This window comes from Perca fluviatilis, chromosome 3 (genome assembly GCF_010015445.1).
Source record: "Perca fluviatilis chromosome 3, GENO_Pfluv_1.0, whole genome shotgun sequence".
Taxonomy (NCBI): domain Eukaryota; kingdom Metazoa; phylum Chordata; class Actinopteri; order Perciformes; family Percidae; genus Perca; species Perca fluviatilis.
Genome location: NC_053114.1, coordinates 39,875,828 through 39,900,346, shown reverse-complemented (window position 1 = coordinate 39,900,346; position 24,519 = coordinate 39,875,828). Strand labels below are relative to the sequence as shown.

At 39.6% G+C, this 24,519-nt stretch overlaps 2 protein-coding genes across 3 annotated transcripts in view; one reads left to right on the top strand and one right to left on the bottom strand.

The window, feature by feature from the left end:
• The first annotated feature begins 1,829 nt into the window (after positions 1-1,829).
• Positions 1,830-17,411, top strand: LOC120555276 (receptor for retinol uptake stra6-like). Of its 2 annotated transcripts, none has more exons than XM_039793951.1 (17): positions 1,830-2,124; positions 3,056-3,122; positions 5,459-5,544; positions 5,622-5,761; positions 6,248-6,414; positions 7,593-7,700; positions 8,355-8,422; positions 8,578-8,657; positions 9,647-9,708; positions 9,837-9,999; positions 10,104-10,179; positions 12,391-12,524; positions 13,611-13,728; positions 13,831-13,932; positions 15,151-15,314; positions 15,896-16,033; positions 16,980-17,411. In XM_039793951.1, exons 1-17 carry the CDS (start codon positions 2,024-2,026, stop codon positions 17,258-17,260), a joined length of 2,055 nt encoding a protein of 684 aa, XP_039649885.1. In that variant the 5' UTR covers positions 1,830-2,023; the 3' UTR covers positions 17,261-17,411. The 2 variants fall into 2 exon arrangements, with proteins under 2 accessions (XP_039649885.1, XP_039649891.1); XM_039793957.1 differs by having other exon boundaries at positions 1,831-2,124; positions 17,001-17,411.
• Positions 17,412-19,220: 1,809 nt separating this feature from the next.
• Positions 19,221-24,519, bottom strand: part of LOC120556321 (immunoglobulin superfamily containing leucine-rich repeat protein 2-like) — a 6,638-nt gene continuing 1,339 nt past the window's right edge. Inside the window, exon 2 of the mRNA XM_039795834.1 lies at positions 19,221-23,657. Coding sequence (XP_039651768.1) covers positions 21,498-23,657 — 2,160 coding nt within the window. The 3' untranslated portion in view covers positions 19,221-21,497. The remainder of the gene's footprint in view (positions 23,658-24,519) is intronic.

Sequence of the window (24,519 nt, the reverse complement as noted above, 5' to 3'; positions counted from 1 at the left end):
TTGGCCTTTCCTAAGCTCTTTTCCCACAAAGGTTGCCCCTGTTTAAATGAAAGATTTTCATGTTATTATAAGATTAGTCTCTTAAGTAACAGGCAGAGAGAGGCAGCACGTTAACACCCTGAGTCCCACAGAGTGCTTTATTTCAACATGAATACACTAAACATATGCACTCTATCAGACACTGTGATTGTGATAACATGAAGCAAATCAATATTGTTTCTACTTTTGGTTTGGGGAGGGTAGTGATTCACTTCACCAGCAAGATTTTAAAACACAGAGGGAAATGTATTTGTGTAGGCACTGTGAGACAGTAAGCGAGATCACATTTTACAGTATTTCTGACATCAAACAAAATCCTTCTTTGGTTAAAATGTATTTATATATATATATATATATGGCTGCAGCTAACAATTATTTTCATTCTGGAACAATCTGCTAATTATTTTCTCTATTAATCTATTGATTGTTTGGTTTGTGAAACTTCAGAAAATGGAGAGAAATGCCGCGAGTTTCACAACTAAAAACAAAAACATAAACAAAATAAAATGATTAAAATAATGATATGACCAGCAGCAAATCCTCTCATTAGAAATGCTGGAACCATGAAATGTTTGGCATTTTTGCATGAAAAAAAAGTTTGCTGACAGTCAAAATAGTTGCCAATGGTCCTTTTTCACAGCAGACATGTTGACTTGTCACAGTAGGAAAAGCACAGCTGACATTGATAACCTTAACGATGGCTCAATTCCATCAAGTGTCCCAGTAAGATATTTCAGTGAGTCAGCATGCACAATACCAGGACCTCTCCTAAGTGGAATGCAGCCATCATTAATGGTTTTGAATACACCTGTGCTTTTCCTACTATGACATGTCAACATGTCTGCCATGAAAAAGCTCTGTTAATTTTCTTGTCAATCAAGTGATCAATTAATCAAGTCTACTGTTATTACTGTCATGTTATCTTACCTATAACCACTGTTTGATAAGCTCTTCATGTTTTGTAGGTTAAACATTTAATTTGTAAAGTACTTAGTAACTACAGCTGTCAAATATTTGAAGTGATGTTAAAATAACAATATTTCCCTCTGAAATGTAGTGGTTGAAATGAGTAGTAAAAAGTGGAATTCAAAGTAAGACAAGTCCCTCAAATTTACATTCAAGTACAGTACTTGAGTAAATGTACTTAGTTACACTCAACCACTGAATAAATGGTACTTGTATCTTAAATGAATTGTAGTATTGAAGTTAATTGATGATTTAAAAGATCACATCCAGAATAAACAAGTTAAGTTTAGTTTATTAGTTTACATATACAAATACTACAGATTAATATACTCATAATCAATAAAAGATGTGATGGAGAGATGGAAAAGCCCTCCATAGGGGCTTAATCCGTGCACTCTCCAATGCATTATCCAATTAAAAAGGTAGAAACCAAAATACTAAAAAGAAAAGAAAGAGAATAAAGCCCAATGAAAATTACACACAATATCAAATCAACAGAATAAATACGAAAGGTACAATAATATTAGGAGCTACATGGGTTGTTTACAAAGACATTCCATAGGGATAACATTGCACAAACTTGTAACAGTTTTCTTAAATTGCACAAGTATTAGCCTTGAAAAATATGATGGCAAAGCCTTTAATATCACTGAACATCTGTAATTTAAACCAAACTGAAGTTGAAATGTTCAACAGATAGGAGGCCTGAGTTCAACATAACTTAAAGGATCACCAGAGGTCACACTGCGTCAGTTTCTTCCTCCACTTCTTCTCTTATTCAATGTGTTGTTGACCCTCTCTCTCCTCTTACTCCCCTCTGTGCAGTTGTTAATCTGTGTTGAGCTCTCAGTTGAACTGGAATGTGTCTGGGTGTTTGGGCCAAACTCTCCTGACAGGTTACAGCACCAGCAGATCACTGAGCGAGGTTACCCGACTAAAAGAAGAGGAGGAGGAGGAGGAGTCCTCTGGATCTTTAACCGTCCTGCTTCATCCTGTTTGACACGACTGAACAGCTACGATGAATCAAAGCAAGGTCGAACTTGAGCCTTTTGAGTATTCCTACTATGATTATTCAGACTGGTACACGAACAACGCAGAGCCAACCAATCCACCAAAAGAGTGAGTACAAACCCCCCCGCTGAGAGTTGATTGCTGATAACTTCATAATAGCAGCAAAGTGGTGATTTTAGGTGATTTTCCTTGTTACTGTGCTTGATTTGAACATTTTCAAAGATGAAAGCAGTTCTGGTACCTGCACAATTAAGTGTGGATTTTACTTGAGCATCTTGTAACCTTAAAATCCAACAAGTCCTCCGAACCATACCACAATATGGGTCGTTTGTTCCGTTCCCTGTAATTCAGTGGTGTTCAAACTTTTTTCACTGATTTGCACCCTTTGAAATCTTTTTTTAGCCAAGTACCCCCTGACCAGAATATTTTTATTAGTAAAAAAAAGCATATATAAAGTAATGTAATGTAATTGTATTCAAACAGGGACAATGCACAATTAAACATTAAACTTGTATAAGAAAAAGGAGAGATGCGTTGTACCAAGTTGTAGCACAATTCTATTCTCTATACCTAATTTACAATTGTGTGCAAAGTTGCATCAATACAATTATCATGGGCTCACTCGTTCCCACATCCTGAAACCCATGAGCTATGCAATCAAAATCCCTCCCATCACACACACACACACACACACACACACACACACACACACACACACACACACACACACACACAAAACACACACACACACACACAAAAATCCCAACACAAAGGAAGCGGACATCTGGCCGAAAAGAGTACAGAATAGAGAATTTCCGGCAGCATCAGAGCAATCCCGGAAGTGGAACGTCGTGGATATAGACCATGATTAATGTAATAAAGAACTCATAAAATCATATGGATCACTTATTCAAGCAATCATCAGCTGTGCAAATCATAAATCAACAATTTTAACATGTATCTGTTTATTATTGGTTTACAGATTTTTGCCAATAATTCAGCTTTGTTCATTTGAATGTGTGTTGCCTCTTTGTCACAGAGTTATTTTACCATGTGACCCCACAGTGGACGACAAGCTCTTCCACATATGCATGCTGTCAATATCTGTAAGTATACTCAAGTTTAATAAAATCAACTTCAGGCCTACATTTGCAAAGTAAAAGCACATTTTGTTGGGTGTTGATGTAGATTAGACCACTTGGTCCCAACCTTTCTGTCTAATGATGCCGTTGCGACAAGTGACAGACGGAGGGTTGTAATAAACAGCTACAGTGTTTACAGTTCTATGGACACAGGATTCCAACCGTAGAGACGGAACAGAGTATTTTCTTAGATAGAGATAGATCCTCTCCAAGTTACCCGGTAGGTTTGGTCTGCCAGGTAAGATGTGAGCAAAGAGAGTGCAGAGCCTGAGACACCCAGATCCTGGAGTGTCGAAACGAGGATCTGGTGGTTCACTGTGTCAAAGGAAGCAGAAAGTTCCAGAAGGATGATGACGGAAGAGAGAGAGAGAGGTTGCTCTAGCGATGTGAAGCTGCTCAGTGACAGCAAGGAGGGCAGTTTCTGTTAGCAATGTCTGTTCATGGCAATGGGCTTTGAGCGGTGAGCCGTCAGAATTATGATGTAAGTACTGTACAGCGTGAGACAGAATCAGAATAAGCGTAGCCCAGTGTTTCCCAAACCTTTTGACGTGAAGGACAGTGGGCAGTGGTGGCCAAAAGGTTAAAGAAGTGAGCTTGTGACCAGGAGGCTGCCGGTTCAACCCCCCAGACTGACAGAATAAAATCTAGGAAAGCAAAAGAGCAGCGCTTGTCCCTCCCTCATTACCACCACTGAGGTTCCCTTGAGCAAGGCCCTTAACCCCAACAGCTCCAGTGGAGCTGCTCAGTGGCCAGCAGACTGTGGTTGCAAATGAGAATTTGTTCTCATTCGACTTAACTAGATGAATAAAGGTTAAATAAAAATGGACCCCAAAAGTGGCACAAATTAAGACACGGAGTCCATTTAATAAGATTTGTGCTTTTAGATATTATAGTACAGAAAATGTCTGAAACCCATGACCAAAATAGTCATATATTCTGTCATTGTGTTACTGATGGATCGAATTATAGTGAAAATTAATGATTCCCCTTTTTGCCGGGGACCCCCTGGAACCCCCTAGAATCCCCTCAAGGACCCCTGGAATACCCCAGAATACCCCAAACACAATAATTACACTACATTGTCCTCCAAAGTAAAGCATGAGGGAAATACACTGACTGTGTATTGTGTTCAAATCCTTCAGTGTTTTTTTCTATGAATCCATCAGCACGCTTTACCTCAGGCAGACGTTCAATTTAATGATGTTTGACCCAATTATAAATTGAGGCCACATCAGAAAACTCCTCATACTGTACACACAGAATGGAAATTGACCTATTTACAAAAAAACAATGTGTACAGACTGTGACAGCTGGGTCACCGCAGCTGATCAGAAATAACAAGACGTAGTCTGAAGAAAGTTCAGAAATGAGGTTCTTTTTTCACAAGGCACTCATGAACAATTCGCCGCTCTATCCCGACTTCCAATTGCATCTACAAAGTTGCTTTGCTTTGTTATTCACGTAGTTTCCATGAGATACTGTAGCTGGCAAACACTATGAAAAATGTAATTTAGTATTGACTAGAAAAGTTCAAATTATTGGGACTAAAGAAGGTACAATACAGTATGACTTAAATAGTTACTTATATGAGTTATGTAGCAGATATCGGCCAATCAGCTGGTGATGTGCCAGACAAAAATTAGCAGCAGAAAATTAAGACAAATAATGATGATGATGATAATGATGATAATAATAATAATATAATAATAATAATAATAACTTTATTTATACAGCACCTTTAAAAACAGAGTGTACAAAGTACTATGACAGACAAGCAAGGCAAAAATGTTTAAAGTAGCCTAAGGTTACAAAAAAGGGTATCATGTATCTAAGTTGAGCACGTTTTGGTTTCAGATAAACTTATTTGTTCTGCCTCCCACATAAAAACCACAAAAACTACATTTTCAAGTCATGTTTTCAATCAATTTCCCCTATAGATTTCAATGCAAAATACAAATAACTGAATCTTTGAATCAGTTTAAACAAGCAGAATCTTCTTTGCATAAAACTAACGAGATGAAACCTGTCTAGATGAGAATGTTGTTTGACAAAATTAAACGTTTAACTCAAAGTCCACTTACTAGCTTTTGATCCCACACTTTTAACCACATGTCACAGTCTATTTTGTGATGATGTGAGCAAATGTCTGAACCTGTCAACATTTCAGGCAGCAGCTCAGACTGACAAAGGGCTCCCTTTCAGGAGGAAACAGTGATAAGATTTTGTTGATGCACAAATCTATTTCATTCCAATATGTATTGTGCATAGGGCCTGATAAATTTACTTTACTTGCCCTGTAGCTGGTGGTCATGTTAATCCTGGCAGCTCTCACCAGGAAAAACAAACTCTGCCAAGGATTTACAAGAGGATCCTCCAGTATCTTCAGGTGAATATTGGGAAGTCTAGGCATAAAATGGACATAAGACTGCAGTCTCATATTGACTTAATGTTCTTGTCTCACAGTCCAGTCAACTTCCTGGACCAGACTCAGAAAAAAGGCCTGGTCATGGCTGTTTTTGGGCAGGTGTTTAGCAAGCTGTCAATGCTCGTGCTCGCCCCAGACCCTCTGCCTTTCTCCAAAGATACTCCAGCGGACATTAAAGGTGGACATTTGGATGTTTAAAGCATTTATAGGCTACAATTTGTCAAGAGTTGTTGTCAAAATTATATTTGCTATTGTGCTTTGAGGATTACATTCATGGTTTTAAAGAGATATTTTTTAGATCATTGTAATTAAAATTCTCAGAATGTGCAGTTACACAGAGTAATCTGTTTTTAATTAATTTTTTAAATGATTATGTTAAGATGAATTCACATGATAAGTAGTAACATCAACTGTGACAGTGATATAATCACATGCAAATTCTACACATAGTGGCTTTAATTTAAGTTTAGGGACCCTGAATGAATGTAAATAAGTTTTATGACAAAATATGTCAAATGTTACAAAGGTTAGTAGAACATAAGCTACTTTGGAAATGGGGAAGGACTTCAGGTCCTTCTTTTTTGTTTAGTCAATATTAAGAATTCCATGAGAGGTCGCACATCAGGGAATGATACATCCCTTTCTTTTATCCCTTGTTTTTCAGAGTACATGAAGATAATCGCCATCTTCTACTATCCTGTCCTGTATTATCCTCTGTTGGTCTGTTGCTCTCTGCAGCACAAAGCAGGTTACGTGTTCGGGACGCTCCTCTCCTTCACTCACTTCGGGGTCCTGGTGTGGCAGAAGTTCGACTGTCCAGTGACTCCAGAGGTGAGACACCAACACCATCTGTAACTGGTGTATATCCATGACTTTTAACTTCAGGGACTGCTAAAACAACTTTTGAACGTACACATGTTCCACCAAGACAAGTTCCTTCCCGAGGCTATTTTGCAGCGGCACCGTGGCTCCGTCCAGTGCATATTTATTTAATTAATTTTTTTATTTTACCTTTACTTAGCCAGGAACAGACTCATTGAGATTAAAAATCTCTTTTTCAAGAGTGTCCTGGCCAAGACAGGCAGCAGTTCAACTACACATAACACACAAACAAGAAATACACAGAAACACTAAAAACATAAAACAACTGAATCAGCAAATCCCTCAAAGTCTACCACAATCCTAAACGCATCAGGCAAAATATCTACATCCAGATGTGGCTGCCTCCAAGTGAACCAACATCCTCTTAAAAGTGACCAGTGAGACTATTAACTAATCAGACTCATTAAAGGAGAAATCCGGCGCAAAATGAACCTAGGGGTTAATAACACATGATTACCGAGTCGACCGTTCTCTGGGATATGTTTTCTTTTAACGACGAACGCCGTGCTTGAGCTATGTTACTGGTTAATGGTTACACGGCATTCGTTATTCAACTGCTTTCCCAAGATGGCGCCTGCCTGTATATGTGAACGGTACTGTCTTTATAAACTATCTTTTTAACTTACACTTACAAAGTTGTCAGTGCTTCGGTTTCCATGTAAGGACCCTCATTATGCTACCGTGGAAGTGTGGTGCTATTTTGAGCCTTGTTAGTGGAATAGAAATAGCGATATTTTTTTACTTTACCTGTGCCCCGAGGACTAGCTAAAACTGGTCACATTGGATTAGCATAAAAACATATCCCAGAGAACGGTCGACTCGGTAATCATGTGTTATTAACCCCTATAGGTTCATTTCTCCTTTAAGTTTCATGGATCTATGTAACATGTTCCATGTAGAGGGAGCAGCAAACTTAAACAGACGATTGTGATTGGTTTAAACAAATGCCAATAAACCACAGCGTGTTTAACTCCTCCACAGCGCTGTAGAGGAAGGTCTGGCAATGCAAGACTATGATGTAACAACACTCAAACCATGGTGAAATAAAACCACAACTGTTTTCGGGACGATTCTAAGTGAACTGATTCTTCAAAACATTCAATTTATTTTTATTTTTCTCTTCACAGATCTATAAGTACTACGCTCTGCTTGCAAGTCTGCCTCAGCTGGCCTGCCTTGCATATCTCTGTTTCCAGTTTCCTTTGCTGTTTATGAAAGGACCAAAGACTGACGAGGTGAGAAAAGTTCAGCCAGTACAAAACTACCATTTGTCCTGTGATATAAGTGTAAATACCAACATGTAAACTAATCTCTGGTGCAACTGAAGCAAGGAAAACATGAATTTCAACTATGTAAAACATAACCATGATTACTGTAAGCAGCTTGTGGAGAACAGAGTGGGTTTAACTCAGCGTCCTTGAGCAGATTATGACGAGGGAGTTGCTATTTTTTTCCCCTTTCAAACATATTAATAGAGTTTTTGTTTTAACAGCAGGTTTAATCTGTCTACAGTTTTCTTTCATAATTTAGAAGAGAGATACCTGTGATTAGAGTCAACAAATAAGCAATAAAACCAGCACTTCCAGTCACTAATCTATTATTTCTTGTATTTTTATGCATGCTTGTTAAAAACAAATTGTTATTGCTCATCCACTGAGAATGAGGATTTTCCTTTCAGGTCACTATTAACAAGAATGGGCAGTATCAAGACATAATGTTTATCATATTGAAATGATGCTGAACCATCCTAAGAGTCACTTTAGCAAGGTTTTTCACTGTAAATCATTACGGAAATTAAACCTATGACCTTCTACTAATAACACCCTCTCATACAGTGACTCACCAATAACTGATCATTTGATGTGAGGTCTGATTCCCTCTGTTCACAGGACCTTGACAGCAGCTACTACACCAAATATGTGAAGTTACTTCTCAAGAAAAAGTCCTCAACTGCCAGGTGAATGGAGATTAACTGTGTTTAAAAAAAAATATGATTTGAAAATATAAATTGTTAAATAAGGTACAGAAGTCTCCTTTCTAAAATTTAAAGAAAGATCTTTCACATTGCATGCGGCTGACATGATATGTTCTCTGTGTTTATATATGTTGCAGCTCTTTAACTACAGACAAACCAACACTGGCAGAGAGAATACTGGAGGTGCCTAAGAGTTATATCTATACACCAGAAAAAGGTGTGAGCACTCATACAAGTAGAGATTTAAATTATTATTATTTTTTTTTATCTATGTCTGCTCAGTGAACAGTACACATTTTAGTCCCTAAGGCTGCATTCACACCAAATCAAGCGTGATTAGGGTAGGGTTGTGCAGCAGTGTGGGTCACTTAAATAGCCCATTTTTGTCTCCGTTATGTTTCCCATGCTAGTATGTAGGGGATTGTCTGTCTGCATCGACAGATTAAGAAAACACATTTACTTTCAATAACCAGAATGTGAGGCCTATCATTACAGTTTAAACTGCTGCACAAGGCCAAATTGAGTGACTACATGTGAAAACATGTGCAAACTCGTTTTTATTTCGAACGAAAGTAGCAGCACCAACTCCAAAAGTTGCTAAAAATCACCAGATGATGCTTGCATATTGGTGATGTCACGTGTCATTTGCATAAAGCTTTGTGGCTGTGTTGGCTAACTGCCTGCTGCTCATGGCCGAAGGAGAAAGGGAGAGAGACTCGTGCTGTTGGCAGAGGAGCCGTCGACTGCAGTTAAATTTAAAATAAAATTTGTCGCTAGTCACTTTTTAGAAATAAAGTCGCTAAGAAGGTCTGAAAAGAGAGAAAAGAAAAAGAGAAGGCTGCCAAGTTGGCAAGACTACGTGAACTATAATGTTAGAGTACTTTGTGCTTTGTCTGATGGCACCAAATGCTATTGCGTGATTGGCCACTGCAGCATGACGTCGGGTTTCATTTCTCCAAAAGTTGATTCTGTTTCAACTTTGTGCCACAGGGCCGCGGCAGGGTTTTAACCCCCCCACCCCCCACCCCCCCCACTGGCGCAGCCTAAATGCACTACCCACATTCAAAGGACTGGTGGTGATTTGGTGTGAATGCGGCCTTTATCTTTGAAGTCACGCAATGATGTTGAATCCAAATGACTGAGATAAACTCCACTGTAACAGAAGCAACTGTGAGTTATTCTTCCTTTTCATTTCTTTCTCTTTAGTGTTTCGTTTTCCACTAAAACTGGCAGTGTCAGCATTTGTTGCCCTCGTGGCAATATATCATGTAAGTTGTATGTACGCCGCCGTCATGACCTTTACCCTCTTAAATCAGACAAAAGATAGTTACTGCTGTCTGCCATTGTGGAGCATAAATGTATCATGTGAACGTCTTCACTGTTGTATGTGTTTCAGATAGCATTGTTGTTAGTCGTCCTGGTAGTCCCCACTCTCCATATCGTCCGTGCCGGTATCGATGAAAACATGTACTTCCTGTTACTGGGCTTTGGGATCGTCCTGTCAGACGACAGGATGGAGGTCGTCAAAATTCTGACCTTCTATACTTGGCTGCTGGAAGGTATGTGGGGGGGCTACAACAACAAACAAAATCTGGGAGTGTGTCTTTATAAAACAATTGCCTAATTTTTATATATTTTTTTCCCCCTCCATGTTGTTTGTTAGTGTGTTTCCTCTGTGCAGTGACCCTGTCTTGTTTGGTCAGTCTCATCATGATCATGAGGTCCATGACACTTCACAGGTACGTGCAGTAAAACCCTGGCATTTAACCATTATCATAAATTGTCTATCTGCCTGGTTTGATGAATAAACAAGACTTTCATTTATAGGTTTACTTTGTACCATCACTGCATGAGTCAGTGCCCCACTTGGGCCACCCTAGTCATGAAAGTCTGGACACGACCCTGAGGAGTCACTGGTTACAGAAGAAGCTCTTTTATAGACCCAATCACAATGTTTGTTTACACTTACTTCCAGGTAGAAAACCCCCGTGTCCCGTACATACAATTTAAAGGCGCTGAGCAAAGAGGGACGAGGAACAACTTGATATTCTCTCATCTCATTTTCACTAACATTAGGTTGGAGACCTAATTTACCTGTTGGGTCATAGACTTAAAGGTCCCATGGCATGAAAATTTCACTTTATGAGTTTTTTTAACATTAATATGCGTTCCTCCATCCAGTGGCTAGAAATGGTGATAGGTGTAAACCGAGCCCTGGGTATCCTGCTCTGCCTTTGAGAAAATGAAAGCTCAGATGGGCGGATCTGGAATCTTCTCCTTATGAGGTCATAAGGAGCAAGGTTACCTCCCCTTTCTCTGCTTTGCCCGCCCAGAGAATTTGTCCCACCCATGAGAGAGAGAGAGACATCATGGCTTTCAAACGAGCAAAGTGGCAGTTGGTCAAGGCCACACCCCCACCCACCACCTTGCCCCCTCTCTCCTCCTCAAGCTACAGACACAGAAATGGCACATACTAAGGAAAGCTCATTGTGGGACTGGCTCTAGTGGCTGTAATTCTGCACCAAAGCTGAATTTGAAAAATTTGGAAAAGAGCTTCAGATCCAGTATTAGGGGACCACTAAGGTCTATATAAAAGAGACTTCAGATACTAGTATTAGGGGACCACTAAGGTCTATATAAAAGACTTCAGATCCAGTATTAGGGGACCACTAAGGTCTATATAAAAGAGACTTCAGATACAGTATTAGAGGGACCACTAAGGCCTATATAAAAGAGACTTCAGATACAGTATTAGGGGACCACTAAGGTCTATATAAAAGAGACTTCAGATACAGTATTAGGGGACCACTAAGGTCTATATAAAAGATACTTCAGATACAGTATTAGGGAACCACTAAGGCCTATATAAAGAGACTTCAGATACAGTATTAGGGGACCACTAAGGTCTATATAAAAGAGACTTCAGATACAGTATTAGGGGACCACTAAGGTCTATATAAAAGAGACTTCAGATACAGTATTAGGGGACCACTAAGGTCTATATAAAAGAGACTTCAGATACAGTATTAGGGGACCACTAAGGTCTATATAAAAGCATCCAAAGAGCACCATGTCATGGGACCTTTTAAGAAAATGACAACACACAAACTAGTAGCCAGTATGAGCGGCGGTGAGATGTTGCTGTTCGTAAGATCTGGTTTATCAAAGATGCTAGCAAAATAACACGGTACATTAAATCAGCACAGGTCAGACTTCTGTGTTTAACTATATATCTTTAAACGTTATAGTTACAGAAATAAACAGGTCTGCTGATTTCACATATCTCCACAATAAAAAAAAAATACAAGTATCAACATATATTCACCTTATAAAGTTAATATGGTCACGTGGTGAAGGTGGTGGCAAACAGTTGCCTGTTTTCACATCCTGTAGACACAGAAAAAATTAACATTTATTTGGAGTCTTTTGTTTTTTAGCTCTGCTTTAGTCTTTTGGTAACACTTTACTTGAAGGTATCTACATAAGAGTGACATGACACTGTCATGAACACATGACACTGTCATGACAGTAATGACAGATGAACCCTAACCCTAACCCTAACCCTAACTTGTCATGACAAAAACCGAATGACACTTACTGAAAGAAGCGTTATGTCATAAACGTTTATGACTTGTTTATAATGTTTATGACAGTGTTAGGTCACTCTTATGTAGATACCTTCAAGTAAAGCATAACCGGTCTTTTTGGTCACCAACTGAGAAATATCTGCTACGTGGTAACACAATTTTAAGCTATGTGATTGGATGTTCCTCCATGCAATGCTCTCTGGGACTTTGTGAATCAGTTTTATTTCAGTGTTTCATGGTTTGCACTGAAAATTCAACCAGTGTCATCTCCATCCAAGCGTTGGAAACAGCCAGTCACTTCACATTTCATCTCCTCTCCTTTGCTTGAGATTGAGATGCATCCCTTGTTTTAATTTGTTTCAGGTCAAACCTGAAAGGACTGTATAAGGGAGACATTTACAGCATTTATAACAGCCAGAAGACCATCCGTCCATCTAAACCTGGTATTGTCTGTTGGATGGGTTTGACAGGATACCAGGCTGCGATCATCTGCCTCGGTGAAGCTCAAATACATAGAAAAATACACACAAATTCTTACTTTATTGAAGGAAAATGCTGGTAATATTCTATAGTTTTCTTACTGTCCACACATCTCAGAAAGAGACAAACACCAACAGTGAATTAATCCCACTCATAGGATCAATTGAAAGGATACTGCACAGCACACTCAAAACGTTTTCAGACCCCTTTACTTACGCTAAAATTGTCACAACATCAGTCCACACTTAATAAGCCATAATGTCAAAGCAAAAACAAAGCTTGCCCTTTTGTTCTGATATGCATTGTCAGCTGTGAGACCTTACATACACAGCTGTGTAAGTCTTTTCAAATTATGTCCGATCAGTTAAATCTACCCCAGGTGGAATTCAATCAAAGATGATCAAGAAATGGGATGCACCTGAACTGGGGCTATATGAGGGGAAAAGTGAATATAAAGGCAGCAACATAACAAAATGTGGAAAAAGTTAAATGGTCTGAATACTTTCTGAATACACTGTATCTAGCTAAAACCTGAAAGCTTCTTCCTCTGTGCCATAGAGCTCCATTGTTGTCCAAAAGCTATTAAAAACACATCAGTGAGCCACACTGTTAACATGAACACACACACTGTAGTTTATTGTGACCACACACCATCCTGCTGCCACAAATACTACCTAGAGCATTAAATGTGGATAAATTCGCCATGGAAATTAGTCCCCAACAAATGCTTTTGCAGTGTCCTCCTGTTTGAGTAACATTTGATAAAAACTACAGTGACCAGCTGTAATCTATATTTTTGCTCTGTGTTTAAAATGTACATCTTCGGGCACAAATGGTTTAAGGGCCTGAATATAAAAAGACAGGGATTAAAATTGGACAGTATGCAGAGACAGACTTTTGTATTTTCTCAGGATTCTTTGACAATATATACCAAAAATATAGAATAATGTTGGCCTTATCCTTTTAGTTAATGCTAGAAGTCCAGAGTGGAATAGGATAATTCATTCCTCAACTGTTTTATTAAAGAATGTTTTGAAGAAAAATGAAAATACCCTTTGGAAATGTTTTTCGACAAATGGCCTGTTTCTCTGTTGTGTCGGCAGGAATGGTTATTCAGACTGTCGTGTTTTTCATCTGCTTCTTGTTCCTGGTGTTTTTGATCATTATCCCTGTTTTTTACGGCCGCAATATCATCGTTTTTGAAATTGCTGGGAAGGCATGGTGAGTCAGCGACCTTTATCTCTTTTTTCATTTTATGATTAATTATCAAAACGGAGACTACATTTTATATCTTTTTCATTTTCCATCTTTGTGATGTCTCAGGCCGGGCTGGGTCACACTGATCCTGGTTACAGCGCTTCAACATGTGACTGCTAAGTTTGCTTTTATCAAAAAAGAAGCTGGTACGACTGACTTGAACAACAGGTATGAAGCTCATTAATGTGTGGTGTGATAATGAGGGAATTAATGCTTTATGGATGAATCCCTTGTCATTGTTTTTTTGGCCGCTGATCAGAAAAAGATTACATTTTCAGGATGAAACCATAGACTGTATAATATTAATGGACAAAGCATCCAGTTCGGCGAAATTCTGCAAATGCGAAAGTGCCTTAAACCTGCATTCTATCTGAATTCCAGCAGGGGGCGACACTTGCAGTTGCAGAAGGAGGTCGGTTTCTGTAGAAGTCTATGAGACCCACTTCTCACTTGATTTATTACCTCAGTAAACATTTTCATGAGTTTATGGTCTCAATCGTTAGTTTTAAGTCTTCTGCAACACAGAATGATGTTCATTTTTGGAATTATGGTCTCGTTGATTTTAAAATCTGCGATAAAGCAGGGGGTGTTTTAGGGCGTGGCTATGATGTAATTGCCAGTGAAAGTGTGCAACGTAACGTGCCTCACTCCTCCCTCTCGTCTAAAATCGTTACATCCGGAACCAGGATGGCTGCGCCCGTAACGGCAAACTCAACAACTCATAGCAGATCTCCACAAACCAATGGGTGACATCACACATGCTCTGACCATTAATATTATACAGTCTATGGATGAAACCTTGTCCTCCCAGGTATTTATTATAATTAATGCTGTTTTACAGAGTAAATGATTCATTTATCTTAAAATAGAATAAATACATTCCGTATATATGCACTTTTCAACTCTGCTACTCCACTATCTTAACGGCTTCATTCCCAGCGCTGCAGGTTTGTACCATCCCAAAACTGGAAAACAGGACTTAAATATGAGAGAAATCACATTTTTTCACTGGGATATTATAATGATTTGATTGCTAATTATTGGTGATGCAGGGGCTGTGGCTACCTTTGAGGACACTAGTCCACACATAGCCTACAAGGGTATTTTAAAAACCTTTTCTTTCCTTCCTTACTTTCTGCTTTGCTCCCATCATAATTACTACGGCCACTAGGGGGCGCCACCACTATAAACATAAATATATCGTAATTGCTGCTTGAACAAACAACTTATGTGGGTGTTTTTCGGGTAAGGACAGTCTCCTTGTCACAGGCTGAATAGTACATATAATGCCAAGTAAACTGATCTAAAATCAGTGGTGTGCCCCTTTACCAGAATACAGAAAAATAATACAACCATCATTAAACCATATTTTATGGTGATTTCCAGAGAGAGTCTGTTCCTCCTGACGTACCTGCTGTTCCTGATCAACACCCTGGTTGGACTGGTAGTCGCAATATGGAGAATGGTGATAACAGCTTTGTACAACATCGTCCATCTTGGTCGTATTGACATCAGTCTTCTGCACCGCACTGCAGAGTCCTACGACCCAGGTATAGGCTACTCTTTTATAGTTTTTAGACAACAATGGAATCCTATTGCAAAGGGGAATAAAGCCCTATTCGCACAGGATTAGTATCATCTGGGAAACTTGTGTAATTTAGAAATTACCCTCCCACATCTGATTTTCGCGCATTTGCACAGTTTAAGCAAAGCCTGCTTTTACTTGAATTTACTGAATTTAATGCGAGGCCACCGCACCGCACTTGGGTCGGGGTTTTGTATCGATTTGTGCCAGGCTCGGTAGAGGTTAACAGAGGCGCATACAATATCTACCTAGGAATATGCCGGAATATGGTAGGTCATTTGCAAGGGAATTTTTATTTCACAAATTACAGACATCGCACGGGATTAAGATCACAGCCAATCTCTGTAATTATTACAAATGACTAGAGATCACCAGGTAACACTAATCCTGTGCGAATAGGGCTTAAGATATATCAAGCTTTAGGTACAGACAATACTTGTTAACTTAATTACTAGTTTTGTACCTTGTCAGGCAGAGACCTGAATACATTTTTGGCCATGGTTAGTCTGACTTTTGCCATGCCCTGTGACCTTTGACCCCATCCAGCCTACCGATACTACACCCACTCCCTGAAGGTGGAGGTCAGCCAGTCACACCCGGTGATGAAGGCTTTCTGTGGGCTGCTGGTGGACATGATGATCGAAGGCGGCAGAGTTGGACAGAAAATGAGAGACGCAGAGGAAGGTAGAGACCCTGAATTACAAACACACACACACACAAACAAATGAGCTTTCGATTTCGAGTCAAAATCGCAGGATCGGGGTAAGGGATTTGAGGGGAAGTGACATACTGTTTTAATTATGCTTTGTTCACCTTGACCTATGTTGTATATCAGTTATTATTAAAATTTAAATAAAAAAGTTGGAAAAAAAAGAGAAAAAAAAACCCCACGATCGGGCAGGATTCTCTCCGTATGTTTTTCTCTTTCCACCCTTGGGACTCTCTGGTGCATTCAGGCACACCTTTTTAAACTAACGGTGCATTCAATGGCGCCTCGTAAACTCAAACTGTTGTTGCAAAGTACACTCCTGCTTTCAAGCTCCTTGAGTGGCATTGCTGTCCCTGTAGAAAAAAAACATGTTTAAATCACAAATTGAATCGAATCATGGATTTGGAGAATCGTGAAACCCCTACTATAAACAATATAAACTATAGCCCCTGTAATGCACCCCTGAGGCTGTAATGTTCATTGTAAAGAAAACCAAAGTGTTAGAAAAATAGACTTTAGTATTCGACAAATTAAATTGTGGACCTGATGATGGCACTAGATGAAAAGTCACAGAATTACCAAAGTTTACAAAAAACATTGTCTGCACCAAATGTCACGGCAATCCATCCAACAGTTATTGAACCACAAACGTGAATCTATCTGTACTTAAATTTGTCAAAATCTTTCAATTGATAAGTGAAAATGTAGACCTGCTGGTGGTGCTAGATGAAGAGTCAGAGGATCCTCAAAGTCGGTAGCCTTTATCCTCTGGTGACCATGAATGGCTGTACCGAGTGACCAACAGAAAGACATTGAAAGGGCTATGATTGAAGTTGCAAGATTTTCAAAACATACATCTTTAAAGCAACATGCAGTATATTCATTCATCCCTCAGTGTGGTGTCTCATTCTGCCTTGACAGCCTGCTCCTCCATGCTTTCAGGGATTCAAGAGAATAGGCCGAGCAAGGCGACCAGCCGTCGGAGGATTCGCTGTCGCTGGCAGCTGCTGTACACGCTGGTCAACAACCCGTCCCTGCTGGGCTCCAGGAAGCACTTCCAGACAATGCAGACCTCGGAGAGCATCCTGAACGGGACCCCCAAACGCAGCTCAAAGAAAGGCAGCAAGAAGGAGACTGGCAAGCCTGCTGCCGAGCCAGTCCAGTCCACTGAGACCCCGTCAAACCGAGATAAAACTGATTGAGATCCCTAGTCTATACCGTATGGTTGGCAGTATACTCCAAACAAAATCCTATTTAGCAAGTATGTCGCTAAATCTAGTTACAGTATCTCACAAAAGTGAGTACACCCCTCACATTTTAGTAAATATTTCATTACATCTTTTAATGGGACAAGACTGAAGAAATTACACTTTGCTACAATGTAAAGTATTAAGTTTACAGCTTGTATAATGTGCTGTCCCCTCAAACTAACTAAGATCGTTACATCGGCACATAAACCATATTTAAAGTATGGTTAAAGTTAGGCAACTTAAACATTTGGTTAAGATTAGGGAAAGCTTGTGATACTGGGCTCGGTGATCAAGGCTAAATGCAGAGCTGTGTTATTTGGTTGCAAACCTGCCATTTTGTTTTTGTGTATGAATGCGGTCAGTGTAACGCTTATCAGTTCAATTTTCTAAGCACAAACGGACATTTGGAAAAACAGAAAAATGGGTTCCAATGTCCAATTTTTCATTTTTTTCCGCCTTGACAAATTAAAAAATTGGACCTTTAACCTGTTTTTCCAATTTTCTGTTTTCATTCAGAGGATCAGAAATTTAGAAAATTACAAAATTGTGTCTGGGCTCCAATTATTCAATACTGCAATGGTATTCTCTCCCTCGTTCCGCTTGCCACGCCCCCCCCACCCACTCTAAACCATCAGTTGCAAGCACCTCTGACCCCAAAGTCTATCTTTTTTTTTTTTTGGTCCATATGCAGTTAATGACCTGCATATTCCGCAAAGTAGAGGAAGAGAATACCATGGCAGTATTGAATAATTGGAGCTCAGACGCAATTTTGTAATTTTCTCAATTTCTGATCCTCTGAATAAAAAACAGAAAATTTGAAAAACTAGTTAAAGATCCAATTTTTTAATTTGTCAAGGTGGAAAAAAATGAAAAATTGGATATTTGAACGCATTTTTCTGTTTTTCCAAATGTCCGTTTGTGCTTAGAAAATTGAACTGATAAGCGTTACACTGACCGAATGCGTCCAGTGTGATCTTGTTTGGAGTATACTGTGTACTCTCATTGACATAATGCTAGATTTTTACACAGTCCAGATGAGGACACAAGAATAAACTAAAGTCAGTCAAGGTTTATCCCAAGAGTCTTTAATGAAGGTTAAATTAGGCCTCGGGTTAATGCATTTCCTGTACGGTTTGTCGACGCATGCTGGTTCTCAATGTTTTTCTCAGTGCACCATGCAATTTAATGACGTTCGAGGGGGTTTGCAAATTTATCAACCAAGAAAGAACTATACAATTTCTCATTTAAAGCAAATACATGAAAATCTCTGGACTCACAATAATTTCATGCAATATTGTTACCTTTGGTTATATGCTAGTGATGACTGTACATATACTATCTTAATATTATTTGTTAGAGGATTGTGTGTGCAACAGTTTCTACTTCTATTTCAGCTTCGCTATTATTGTGGGATGAATCATATGACGAGATATTGAGGTTAATCACGTTGCATATTTTCACATAGACAGATCATACTTTTCTGTTACATTTTGTATTTTAATGCATATACATACACACGAATTAACAGTTTTCCTAACATCTGACAGATACATGCTTGGGCTTGAATAGAAATTTGTGTATATCCCATTTTAAAATTATAATAAAATAAAATGTGTAAAGGCATCCAAATGTTTTCCTCTATTATTGAATATGAATTATTGAATTGAATAGTGTGTATGAGTTGTACTAATTTTCAGTTACTAAATAGCGTTTTAATTTAATCTTTCCCTTTTTATCATCCCACTCATTTTCAGTTACATGGTTTATTATTTGACCTATTTATTATTATCATTTCATTTTCATTTGATTAAAAAAAATCAACACAAAAAGAACGACACACTAACTTAACTAACTATTTTGAATTCAAAGGTGTTGAGAGAAAAGGGCGAGAGATAGATGAGCAATCATAGAGTATTCCTTTGTCAAAACTTTATTGAGGCACATAGGATGAGGAGAGTTAGAGAGGATATTTAAACACTTTGGTAAATCCTACTACTTCCTTTATTACAGGGGTATAAAACAGAAAAGAAATACAAACAAAGACCCAAAGTTACTCTTCAAGTCAAGAGTATTTGCACAAGATACGGCATACTGCGACTCACAACGACAGGCAGCATGCAAGTCTAATACTGTACATACACCAGGGTGACCCAGATACAACAAGGCAATAACTTCAGCACTCAGAAGTGCTTGTACTGTTACACACTGCAGTAGACTCGGGGGGATAGTATTGTCCACATTTTGACTGGCAACATGAAAACAGTTATCTTCATAGGAATGTTCACAGTATAACTGGACAACAAGCTCAAAGCTGCAGGACACAACTCTTCTCTTTGAAACGACACAGTTTAACATTTTACATTTAAATTCCCGTATGACAGGATTAAGTTTCTGTATTTTAGATTGCACTCCTACTACGACAGCACAGATTTACTGCAAGTAGTTTAAAGCAGAATATAGGTACATTTTAGTTACAGTTAACCCATTTACTACTTCCTACATGTAGTTGACATATTTCCTAATAAGTTAGCTATGCAAGCTTTGTTATATTTAATTCAACGCATCTTTTTTTGCTGTCCAACCTCGTTAGTCCTCATCCTGACGCCAGTTGGCAGAAATCAGGTCTTTTTTTAAGTCCATCAACTTTTTCCTCATTAGCAATTTATTAGGAACAGGTTTTAACAAAGATAAAATAAATAGACAGAAGCAATAATTATGTTTATAATGACCTGTTCTCTCCTCCAATACATTTCATTATACTGACCCTGTGTTAACCTAAACATGACTAATACAAATTATAACTTAAACATTTTCTAACATTGTTTTCTGGCAGAAACTTCCATTTCTTCCTCGAGGAGTTTTCTTTGTTGATTAAAAAAACAAAAAACGAATGTTTGAAAGAATTTCGAACCCCTTTATTGTTTATTTCAGGGTTGACTTTATCATCTCCAAGAACATTTTGCCAGCTAATCAAACTGAATGCTGCTACACAGTTATCTCACTGTGACAAATTACACACAAAAAGCACAAATGAACGGCCTGTTTACTGCTTCATTATAACCCTGATTAGAACGTTATATTCTGCCCCTTTCTTCTGCCTTTCTATCGTTCAAGTATAATTTAAAACAGATTTTACAGAAATTTGGTCGATAGTCGGACCGAAGAACATGGGCAGATACAGGAATATTTTACAGGGGTGTTTTTGAACGTTTTTTGTTACTTATGAACTACTGCACTTCCTTAAATATATTGGAAAAAATATCTGGTTCATGCATCCCATGATTGTCTATTACTATGTGTATTTTGGTGCAGATCTGGATCCAGAAACACTTTTAAAAATGATTTGCCATTTTCTATTAATAAAATAAAGAATTAGAGAATTGTACAGCTGTGTTTAAGGTGCATACTTTCTGTGTGCTTTTTAGTAAACCAACTAAAGCTGTTGTTTACCCCTGTTTCCAGTCTCTGTGCTAAGCTAAGATAACCAGCGGATGGCTGCAGCTGCATATTTACCGGACAGACATAAGACTTGTAATGATGTCTCATCTAACTCTCTGCAAGCAAAGCAAATAAGCGCATTTTCCTTAATGTCGAACGATTCCCTTTAACACTGCTCATGCTCTGAGGAAGGCCTCTGGCTAAAAAAACGTCAACAATGATATCTTAATAAAATATGAAGCTGCACAGACATTGAATGCTTTGATGGTGTGCTACCTTTTTCTACTTTGATAACTAGACCCAGTTTCCCTCTCTGAAACACAAGATGGTTGTATTTTTGCTCTCTAGCGTTGTTTCTGAAAGTTGTTTTTCAGAACTGTACATAAATGCATCACAAATTGCCTATTTTGAAAGGAGGATATATCCAGCTACAAAAAAAAATATATGGGCAACAAGGTGAACACAGCCTAACTCAGCTTTCACTAGAATCTCTGGAAAAAACTAAATGTCTGGAAAACATCCAATGACAATAGAGCCTTGCAGCTGGTAGCCTGTCTAGTGACTGAATGATGCAGCTCTGGAAGTAAAGCAAATGTATTTTGAGTCTTGTCAGATCACTGTGGAGCAAAGCAATCTGTCTGGGCTGCCTTTGCACTGCTACAGGGAACCTAAACCATCGGCGCAAACTGAAAAATGATCCTGTTCTACCCTTTAACCACATGCAAAAGTAAACTGCAAACAATGTCAGCAATTACTGATTTGGATATATGTAGTTGCTTGTAATATTCACTGCTTCAGCTCCCAAAGGTAACCTATCACTATACTCAGATCCGACTTCACAGTTGTCTAAATTCCCCCTGCACTGAGACAAAGAGAAGGACTCAGTCATGATACTTTCTTCTGTGTCCGCCTCTTTCTCTCCATCTCTGCTCTCCGTCTCCCCCTCCTCAATGTCCAGCTGGCTGCCGTTAATCTTCCTCTGAGACTCGGTGTGAGGCGCGCGAATGTTAAAGTTGGCCGCGAGGTTCCTCTCCATGTGGTACTGGTCTTTGGCCTTTAGGATCAGCTTGTAGGTCTTGCTGCGGTATTTGTACACCAGGTGGAAGCACGTCGCTCCGAGGAGAGGCACAGTGGACACGGTCAGGAGGCAGATGCTGACGGAGATGATGATGAGCAGGTTTGGTACCCTCCTCCTGGTGGTGAACAGCACCTGGACCTCACAGTCCTCCCCTCTGTAGGTCAGACAGAGGGAGTAGTTCGTGCCGGGGCGCAAACCGCTGAACAGATACGTGTTGACACCCTCTTTGATCCTCGACCACTGCACAGCTGAGTGTTTGCGGTCGGCAGTGACGCACAGATACAAGCCATTTGAATTGAATTTTTCGGCAACATCTGAAAGGCCGTGACGCTCCTCACTGTCAGCGTTGACGTTCTCATCGGATGTGGTGGCGGCGTTGGCGGCCCGATTGGCGCTGCTGTCTCTGGGTATGAGAAGGGGATTGAGTCGCGCTGTTGCCTCGGTTTCTGACACCCCCAATGCAATGACACCAAAGTCAAATGTGTACTGCTTGATATCATCCAGGCTCCCGTTAAAGACATAGCTCGAAATGTATCTTGTGTTAGCCGTAACGCCACATTTACTAACACGCGATGGATACGTTGTTGCCTCCTCGGAAGACTGGATCTCTTCAATGGGCGGGAAAGTGGGTGTGATGTCCATGATGTCTTTTCTCTTTAAATCAGGGAGACGCACTAAATCAAAAACAGACGTTTTGTCTGTTTGATGTGTAGATGGGTGGGTTTTAGTGTAAGCAGGTGTTGTGGTCATTTGTTTTACGGGTGTTGGTTTAGGCGAAGGCACCACCTCCACTGACACTGAATCTTCGGCTCTTCCAAACTCATTCGTGGCCGAGCAGCTGTAGTTGCCGCCGTCTTCCTTCCTGAGGTGTGAAATGATAAGAGTCCCATTATTAAAGACTTTGACCGGATTATAGGACAGTAAGGAGTCCTCATCTGATTCTGCCGAGTCATCCTCAGTGAAGGACAAAGCCAGTTCTAGCTTCTGGCTTTTGCTGCGAATATTCCACATGACCAGAGGCTTTGGGTTTCCTGTGAATTCACAAGTCAACACCAACGTGCTGCCCTCGTAGAAAATCGTGTTGTGGATATTTGGCTCCGTTCGTATTGTCACATTTGTGCCTGTGCACTTTGACTCGGGCATTTTTCCGATCACTTCGCCTCTAAGTTTCTGTGGAGTTGCACAAATGATCAAATGCTGGTCCGGGACTGAGATGGTGGCTGTTGTAATCCAGTCTCTGAGCCAGTTGAGGGAGCAGGTGCATGCAAAAGGATTTTTATAAACCTGCAAATAGGACAAAGACACCAAACCGTCAAACGTCCCTTCAGTTATGGTTAAGAATTTGTTGTTGTTGAGTCGGAGGGACTTCAGCTCTTTGAGGTTGGAGAAGGCGTCCCTCGGCAGGTGGACCATCTCGTTGTGGTTCATCTTCAACATATGCAACCCTGTGAGGTTCTGCAGATCCTCCCAAGGAAAGTTTTCAATTCTATTGTGGCTGATGTCAAAGTTACGCAGATGAACCAAAGGCGTGAGGGACCCTTGTTCGATAGAGACGATCTCATTGTGGGCCATCCAAAGCGACGTGACCCGGGTGACATTGTCGAAGCTGCCCAGTGGTATCCAACTGATCTTGTTGGCAGAGAGACTCACAGTTGTCACATTAGGAGGCAACCCGTCTGGGATTTCAGTTAAGTCTTTGTAGGAGCATTCAGCAAAATGGCGGCCGTATTTATCTGAGCAGGTACAGAGCTCAGGGCATCCGAGTACGGCGGTGAAGACTGTGGCGATCCACAAAGTGAAGAAGAGGATGTCCGTGGCTGCCATTTTCTGCTCCTGTAAAACAGCGTCACAGTCCATCTATCAGTCAGTGTATTCAACTTGATTTATTAACAGATTTAATGCAAAGTGATTGTAGAAGAAGATTAAGAATAGCAATTTAAAATGCAAATATCACACCAAAGCAAAACATAGACTGAGACAGCTTAACTTTAGCCCCATTTGCAGACGATTGAGGACATAATGGAGCCTGTTGACAGATTTTTCATACTCAGAGGCTGATTCGCATACTATTTAGAGAATCTTCAAGTTAATTTTCAAACAGACTGATAGCTTGTAAAGTACTGCCTGTGTTAATGAGATTTATATGAACCAAACTAAGCTAATTTGCAGAGCTGGAGCTTCATTCAGGATAGTAAATAAAAGAAAGGGAGAACAAGACGTTTCATATAATCCTCTGACCAGATCCTCGTCTGTTTTTAAGGCTGACTTCTACTGCTTTTGGTTTCCTTCTACTGGCAAACTGACATTGAAAGGGTCGATCCAGCCAAATAAAAAAAATAAAAACATTTATTTTTTTCGCTTCTGGCCACACCTAATCATGCAGATAATTGTGGTCCAGATGTAGAATTTGCTGAAATGTACATAAAATGACTACTGAATCATCTGCTCTATAGCTTGAAAGGGACATTGCAACATTTTGCACTGTTATGCAAAAACCTTGAAGATATATCAGCATCATAAGATAATGTACAAAACTGGTTCTGACTGGAATTGTTAGCTCTTGTTCAGGCCATGACCGAAACAAGCCAGGAATTCCACTCTCTCTAACCCTGTACAACTGCTTTTGGTTTCCTACTCAAGCAGATTTCATATTCCCCATGTTGTGTGTAAGTTTTTCACTAGGCAGGTGCCAAAT

Bases quoted from the DNA above. Each gene is read 5' to 3' on its own strand.
- LOC120555276 (XM_039793951.1), top strand. From the start codon at position 2,024: ATGAATCAAAGCAAGGTCGAACTTGAGCCTTTTGAGTATTCCTACTAT. The intron at 2,125-3,055 runs GTGAGTACAAAC...TCTTTGTCACAG, and splicing joins CCAACCAATCCACCAAAAGA to AGTTATTTTACCATGTGACC. The intron at 16,034-16,979 runs GTAGAGACCCTG...CTGCCTTGACAG, and splicing joins AATGAGAGACGCAGAGGAAG to CCTGCTCCTCCATGCTTTCA.